The sequence below is a fragment of the Xiphias gladius genome, chromosome 19 (genome assembly GCF_016859285.1).
Source record: "Xiphias gladius isolate SHS-SW01 ecotype Sanya breed wild chromosome 19, ASM1685928v1, whole genome shotgun sequence".
Classification (NCBI taxonomy): Eukaryota; Metazoa; Chordata; class Actinopteri; order Istiophoriformes; family Xiphiidae; genus Xiphias; species Xiphias gladius.
Genome location: NC_053418.1, coordinates 18218420 through 18226828, shown reverse-complemented (window position 1 = coordinate 18226828; position 8409 = coordinate 18218420). Strand labels below are relative to the sequence as shown.

The 8409-nt window shown below is 44.7% G+C and overlaps 1 protein-coding gene across 2 annotated transcripts in view; it reads right to left on the bottom strand.

Annotated features, from left to right (window-relative positions):
- The window catches only part of nr2f1a (nuclear receptor subfamily 2, group F, member 1a), a 9488-nt gene extending 1732 nt beyond the window's left edge, over positions 1–7756 (bottom strand). Inside the window, exons 1-2 of one of the 2 annotated variants that reach the window (XM_040154671.1) lie at positions 5608–7756; positions 3619–4143 (exon numbers count right to left, since the gene is read on the bottom strand). In XM_040154671.1, the coding sequence (XP_040010605.1) occupies positions 3619–4143; positions 5608–6040 (958 nt within the window). In that variant the 5' untranslated portion in view covers positions 6041–7756. Of the gene's footprint in view, positions 1–3618; positions 4147–5607 lie in introns of both variants that reach the window. The other variant, XM_040154670.1, reaches the window with a different exon arrangement.
- Positions 7757–8409: the final 653 nt, after the last annotated feature.

Sequence of the window (8409 nt, the reverse complement as noted above, 5' to 3'; positions counted from 1 at the left end):
ATTTTCTGGACAAAATATGAACAACAAAACCACATGGTCAAATTTGTTTGCCTCACGTGGGCTTAGCTGTGGCAAGTGCACACTTTGCCATTCCCAATTTACGTCCTGCAAAAGCACTCTGGTTATCATTCAACATCAGCCTTTACGTGCTATTGACAAAGTGGAATGAACAAACACACTGCCCAAACATGCTACATCACACTGAGCGAGTGGGACTGTCATACAGAATAAACAAGGGGCTTGCTGCTGTAGCAGGGGATGCACAACACAGCGGAGGATATCTCTGCCTGCTCTTACCACAATCAACAGGAATACCGAGCTAAATGTCACGGAAACAGTGTTGTAAGGGTTCAGAGGGGGAACTGATGGGGCAATGGAGCAAAGGCGAAAGGTGGGCGATAGGCCCGAAGGCCGCCGCTCTTAATGTCTGGACTCTGGGGATTCAAGTATAAGGAAACATAAACGGCACTGATGAATCCGAAATTACACTGGATGTAATGTGACCTAATTACTCCGCAGTAAGCGGTTAAGTCATTTCGCTGCTCTTCTCTCCATAGACCACTCTTGGCCTGTTTTTCGATGGAGCCTATAGGACAGGCCGCTGGAAGCAATCAAATTTATTAGAGGAGGCGAAGTCAATAGTCACACGGAAGCGGCATAAAATGTCAGAAAACGAGCCTGTGCAGCAGCGCAGGCGAGACGTGTGTTTTTGGTGCTCACTGGTGGGTTATGCAGCAACGTGCAGCCACACTTCAATATAGACAAAAGCCTATAAGGTTTGTTAGTGTCTTGCAACGTTTTATCGTGTTATAAAGAGAGCTGTGTTTCACACAGCCCAAGCATGCGTGTTCTACTGCTTATAAACTGTAAACGCAAGCAGCATCACCGCTGGCGTATATGGTCCCACATGGAGTCTAGGCTGTCCTCAAAAGATTCTGCATTGAGCTGTGCTTTTGTAGAAACTACACAAGGAAGGCAGCTTTAGTTTTCGAGCACTAATACATTAAACACCGGACAGAGGCTTTTAAGCCTATCCGTGATTTCTCAGTACTATAACTCACTAAGGCCAGACACAATAACCTTATGAACCCTGGGGCAACGCTGAGATCTCGGGGTGATTTACTGTGACCTTAGTCCCGCCGGTCAGTGCCCCATGTATGCAAATCCCCGTGGATTAACGCTGAGTGTCCCTTTTAAAACCTACAGCAATCAATAAGCTTGAAATGAATTAAATTTGGACATTTCTTGTAAATTATAATACTTGGCACGAATGTTGCAACGCAGCAATACAGGGAGTTCAAAGCCTTGCAGGGAATAAGGCTGCAGTTGAATGTATATGTCAAGAGAAAGCCGGTCAAAGACACCCCATAGTTCTCCATTAGGCCCGCCTGCAACCCTGCACCCCACTGCCTCAATAGACTGGGACATGGGAGCAGATAGCTTCCAGATTCGCAAACGACTATTTCTAGGTAGGATAGGTTAGCAAAGGCACACACTGCAGCGTGCACATGTGTAGAAGGAGTTAATGCAAGACGGTGATGCTGAACTGTGGTGAAATACTTTAGCCTGGCCGCATTATTTATGCATCAAATACTGACAAGTCTGTCGTTATTAAAGGCAAACAATCCACGCTGGTTTTGGCAAAGTGCCACGTGACTTGATATAGCCAACACCAGTTGTAGCCTATCAGCCTAACTAAATGGTCTGTTAGAAAACATGGAAGATGTTAATGTGTGTATGGGGTTTCTTTGGGTAAGCTGGGGTGAATGACCGAAACGCCATGCACCAGGAAAATATGGTCAAATATGTCGGTGCACGAGGTGATGTCACAGGATGAGCAGACCAACAGTGAGTAAAGTGAATCTAACAGGCTGTCACTTCACTCAAGTGCGGTAACTGAGGCAAGATGCGTGTTTATTTGTGTTCAAACGTATATTTAGCTCTCAGCACGTATTCAAAAATGTTGCGTGTTAAATTAACCTAGTTGCCAAACTCCAAAACTGAAAGTAGTAATTATGGCTCCTGAAACTAAAAATATATTTAAAAAAAAAATAGAAAGTCCCGTAGGAAAACCTATGTGGTAATGCCGCATGCACCAAAAAAAAAAAAGGAAAACTGAAGATGGTTTAGTAGATGGAATACAATCTCTGCGTCCCTATTTACAAGTTTACTGAGCACACTAATTTAGAGTTTGGATGATTGAGATCCTGATTACATACCGTTTATTATCTCTTATACACACTGTATGACATTGTATATAATATAATATAATATAATATAATATAATATAATATAATATAATATAATATAATATAATATAATATAATATTTATATAAAATCAGTATAGTTAATGTATATACGCAGTTGTTGATCCCTGTAGCGACAAGTAAATAATAAAGACTAATTATTGAAATATGCTAGAAGACAAGTGTAACCACTCTCGAAATAAAGTTGAGTTAGGACGCTTTCTAGGGATATTGAAAGTGGGAATTATTTTAATATAAATCCAAATCTGAAAACCACAGGCAAATTGAATATTTTATCACAAACGTGTCCAATTATAGATTATGTACAACCATGTTACAGAATTTTGTAACAGGCCAAATATGAGACAATGGGGTCAAAACTTTGAGATAAGTTCGAAAGTATTATGGGGCCTGTAAGTAAGTGAATTTAGACTTTTCCTTTTCCTTCCCATCATCACCAGACTCCCCTGACATAACAGGCCTAATGGCACCAAGTGTACACAACCAGCCCCAAAATAGCATCTAAATTACGCGACGAGAGTAAATGAGGACCTCTAGGACCTCGCTCAAGTCAGCCATCAATTAAGCTATCAACGATGTAGGTTACTTTTGCCGAGGACATTTCAAAGCGAGTGCGACAAGAGGAACTATCCTCAATAACTAAGAAAATGAATAGGTCAGGAAAGATTCATCTACAAACAATCCATATAGAAGCGTTACTCTGTGCACAGAGGCGATGCACTGACATATGAGTCAACTTCCATCATGTTTTTGATCTCAGTCTGCTAAGGATTATTTCCTGCCTCCCAAGACATGTGTTTGTGCACGCAAAACAAGGATAAAAGCACGCACCCAAACTCATAAATGCATCAGCTGCCATATATCACCCAGTGATGGACTATTTTATCTCTACGCTCAATTATTTGACACCTGTTCCAAAATTTATGGACGCGAACCTACGATCTCGGTCTCGGCTCAAGACGTGTCGGAAAAAGTTGAACTCAACAATTCTAAAATATTTACATATGTGCGACTGTCAGCCGGCTCCTATTGAAAAAGCACTGCACTGAGCGTTACACTTAAAAACTTGATGCGCTCACTCAATCTGGATTTGTTTACACGTCTTACGCTGCGGCTACAACTGACATGGGAATGCATGTAAGGGGATATGTAGCAAGCTGTTGACAAAATAGCTATTCCATCGGCGACACAAACATCTCGTAAACTCAGACTTGTGACCAGCCTATCCTTGACAGCCATATTCCCGATGCCACAGTGCTTAGCCCTGCGAGCCTCGCCCCCAGAAACGTAACCGTAACTAGGCCTCATTTGATTATAGACATGGTCCTATGTGACATGTTGGACACCCACCTGATGTGAAAAGCACGATGGCCTTGAGGCAGCTGTACTCTGCCGAGTCTACGTGCAGGGTCTTAAGCTTCTCCACTTGCTCCTGGAAGATCCGGATGTGATCCATGAAAGCCACTACGCGGTCCGCGGACATCGGGGAGGCGTGGAGGCCCGCCGCGGCGAGCAGAGGGGCCACATGCAGAGGCATGGAGCACTGGGCCGCGTTAAGCACAAACAACTCGCTCCACGTCAGCCTGAGAAGGGACACCTGGTCGGTGATCTGCAGGTCGGGAAAGAAAGGGATGTTTCTCGCCCACTCCACGGCGCTGAAGAGCAAACGAGCCGCCAGCTCGCAGATGTTCTCGATGCCCATGATATTGTTGGGCTGCATGCACTGGCTCCCGTACCGGGACGTCGGGTAAGGCTCGGCCCGCAGCAATAACGAGATGTATCCGGACAGATAGCAATGGCCGTTCAGAGGGTCCCCGTTCGTCAGCGCGTACTGGCCTGGGTTGGGCTGGGTTGGAGGCATTCGTCCTCGCTGAACCGCTGACAAAAAGAAAGAGAAAAAGAGGAAATGTGCATCCAGGACTGATAAACATTGTTCATGAGTAGCACAACCGTCAAGCAGGCTGCAGCTAGTGTGCTTCTTCTCAGCAAAACGGCATGCACTGAAAGCAAAATTCGCCACGCTTTTCAAAACATATTGACTAGTGTGTGCTGTCTGTAAAACTACAATATTCCAGATTATTCTATCGACAGCATACATCTGATCAAAACAGATGTGCTGTGTCCCTCAACCTTCACACTCATTGCATTTGTATTAAGGGATGCAGGCTACATGGGCTGTATGCAAAATGAAAAATACGGCCACTTTTAGACAGAAAACACACACATTTACTGCCATCCAAAAGTGAATTTACCCAATTCACTATTATGAATATTTCGTGGCTTAATTGCACATTGCACGCAGTAGCCTGAGTACGTTACTTTGGCATTATATTTATGTGGGTTTTTGTTTATTTGAATAAGTATTAATTGCGGCCCAACATATTACAAATATGACCGATAATTACTGTGAAATGCAGTCACATTTGTACATTTTCCCTACACCGAAAGGTCAGCTGGGAATAAAAGGAATCCAGCCATTGTTTATTATTTAAAAATTAAATATTAACTCTGTGCACCTCATACGTGGGCTGGTGGTGCGTACTACAAATAGTAGATTTAAATATGAGGGATGTTTGCATAAATTGGAATAAAACGCTTGACATAAAGAGGAAAGTTATACGGCCCGTAATGCACCAGGCAAAACAATTAGCCATGAACAACTTCAGCGGCATTATTCAGTGTGTCTGAGCTGTCTAGTCAGCACAAGCAGCTGGAGAGAGACGTGGATTTGTGGTGTGTTCATTTTACATTCACACACACACACACACACACACACACACACACACACACATCTTACAAACCCTACTGTACAATTATAAATTAGTTAGCTGCGCAGACTTATGGAAGAGACTATTAGCCTTGCACGCTGTACACAGGCACAGACTCACTGCACACACACACACACACACACACACACACAGGCAGGCAGATATACAGACACACACACACACACACACACACACACAACCCCTCTTCTGCTCTAAAACCCATACGTAAAACGGGCCTGTTGGACTCGATGCCTTCGCCTGATAATACTACAGTTTAGACTGCGAGAAAAACCAAATAACAGGGTCAGCTAGACGTGCCGCTTTGTTCTGGCGACCTGCATTCACAAGCGTAGCTGCTGTGTCTGCACTGGCCTTTTACCCCTCTCTCGCATAGGCAGAAAGACTAATCATTCATGCAAACATCCCTCAAAAACATGGATGGAGACTGCAGTATGCCCAGACATATAGCCTGTGATCTTAATGCAACATGGCAGCCCCGTTCGTCTGCTGCTAGGATGCGTAATCATGAGTGGGCTTTATAATAGATATAAATATATATATATATATTCACCTTCCCGCCGCATTCCCACTTTTAAACACTTCTTCAGCCGGCAGTATTGGCACTGATTTCGGTGGTGCTGGTCAATGGGACAGTTCCTATTGGCACGACATGAGTATGTTAAGTTCCTCCGTACACTCCTCTTGAAGAAACTTTTGCATCCCTCGCAGGTGAACTGGCCGTAGTGTTTGCCGCTCGATTTGTCTCCGCAAACCACACATTCAATATGCTGCTGACTCTGTCCAGAATTTTGACTCCCTTTGTCCCCGGCGGTCCCCGGTGTGGACGGGGGTCCCGGCTGGCTGGGGGTCTGCGGAGTGTGCGGCGCCGCCGACGCCGCCTGCTGCTGCTCCCTCGCCGGCTGCGCTGCTGGGTTGGGGCCGCTCGGAGGTCCTCCGGCCACGTCTTCCTGCGGATCTCGCCAGACGCTAACTACCATTGCCATATCTCGGCCCCGGAAAGTGCTATAAAGCGAAATGATCGCCGGTGTTTATGAAGCGTAGAGGAGAAAAAATAGATCTCAAAAGACGGGGCAGTGCAAAGTCAAATCGGAGCACGCAATCTCATATGGGGTAAGAAGGGGAGTACAACGCGATCAATACATTCAAAATACAGGAGGGCGATTGAATAGGCACCCGATCAGGATATGCAAGTATCGGGAGGCCAGTTCCAAGGTAAATTGCAGTCAGCCATTCAGGAATCCCTAATCTTGTAGGAAAACCCGAGTCCAGACGTAACAAATTGCAGTTTGATATAAAATAGCCACAAAGGAAAGGCAGGAGCGATTCACATGGACGCAGGAACGAGTAAAAAAACCTTTTGCTGGAAAGACACGCGATCCAAAGTGCTGCGGAGATAAATTCCTTTCTCTTTTCTTCCCCTTGCTCCTTTACACTCCCGTCTTCACCGTATAGGAGGGGAGGAAAAACTGAAGAGCTGGATTTTTACATCTATATTCTTAAATAAACCTCATCATCTCGCCCAGCAGCGAAAGAAAACCGCGTCGCCGAATGAAGTGCCCATGTATAGTTTCACCTCTCTCCAGCAGGAGGAATGGAGATACGAAGAGAAAAGATAAAAAAAGAAGAGGAAAAACACCAACAACTAATAGAATATGCAAGAAGAAGGAGAGACCCAAAAAATGAATGCGCTTAAACGGGAGGACCAGCGGAGCAATGTTTCCGAAACGGGGGATCTGCGCGAATGTCTGTATATAGTGAACTTTGACACTACTATTGAAACTGACACGTTTCTATGGAGATCGCTGCGCCTTATATGGTGCTCATGTCAAGGAGCCAAGAGAGGGGCTGCTGGAGACTGATAATCAAAGGCGACTGACTGGCCAGAGCCCTGCATAGAGGAGGAGGAGAGGAGGAGAGGGGGGGATAGGGAGAGAGAGAAAATGGGAGGCTAAGGTTATAGCCAAGCCCTCTCTTTCTCTCCATTGGTTAGAGTCCCCCTCTGTTCATTCACTGCAAAAAATGTCCATCCCGATAAGTCTTTGGGTCTCGTGTTCAAATCTTAAAATGTTATTTTTTTCCACCCGAAAACACCGTAGAAAAAAAAAGCAAGTGCAGTTCACACAGTCCCACGTTTCCAGTCGCAGACCGAATCGCTCGTAGATTTTTCAGGAGTCAATATTTTTGGAATAAGGCAGAGTATGTGGGGATATTCCTTAAAAAAAAAAAATCAACGGTCCGTGTAATAACATTTACAGTGATGCGTCGACTGGCACTGGAAACAAGTGGAAGCATCTGGCCCCGATGGAAGATTCGGTCTCCTGTTTTGGTAAATCCAAGATTTCCAGACTCAAAAGCCCTCCGAAGCGACTGATAGCTGAGGTTGGATATTTTTTGCAGTGTTGCCAGCTACGACTGGAGGGGCTGGGGGGCTCTGACAGGCACAATTTACATTGAGCTCGCCCCGCGCTGCTATTTACTTTGAAACCTGATTAGTATGGGCCGTCTATTGTCACCAAAAAGAGGAAGAAACCCTGGATAGAATAGCTGAAAAAGCGGGGTACAGGCAAGAGGGGACAAAGGTTTTACGCACGACAAATAAACCAAAAACTGAGCGCAGCGGCGAAAGGGGGACTCTGGCTCAGAAATTCCCCAAAGTTTCAAAATGGTTTGTCTTGGACTAGTATCTTTATTATACAATTAACGGGTGTCATTATTGGTTTGAAGCGGATTTATATTTCCGCACGTTGTTTTGTCTTTGGCATGCGCATTGCGGTAAATCCCCGATTGTAACCGGCACAGTCTCGCTGATTAAAACTTACAATTTAGTCTAAATACGCTTATAAAGGGAGGAAAATGTCAGTGGGAGGACCGATGCATTAAAGACAGCGTGTTATACAAACGGGATGCAGTGCCAGCGGCCGAAAATCCCTTAAAAAAATAGACGGAGCAATAAGCAATATTCAATAATTACCGAGGTCCTGTAGTCTCCACAATCACTGAGCTGGTGTCACATTATGTCTTAATAATGACAGTAATTCAAAATCATGTGAAGTTGCTGGGAATTTGCATGGGGATTCCGGCTTTTTTGTATCAGGGTTTCTGCAGGCTTACTACCTCTCCAACTCAAAAATGTCTGGATCGCGCTGCCATCTAGCGTACATTGTACAATTACAACCTCACATTAATGCATGCACAAGCCATCAAACATGAATTTTTAAAACTTAAAAGTTGAGTTAAAAAATAAAAGAAGCCCCACTTTTGCGCACCGTTTTCTCTCGTCTTTTCTGACTTTGTGAGAAGTGCAGTGGTCTGATGGTAAGGCTGTATAACCCGGAAAACACATGAAAAGAAC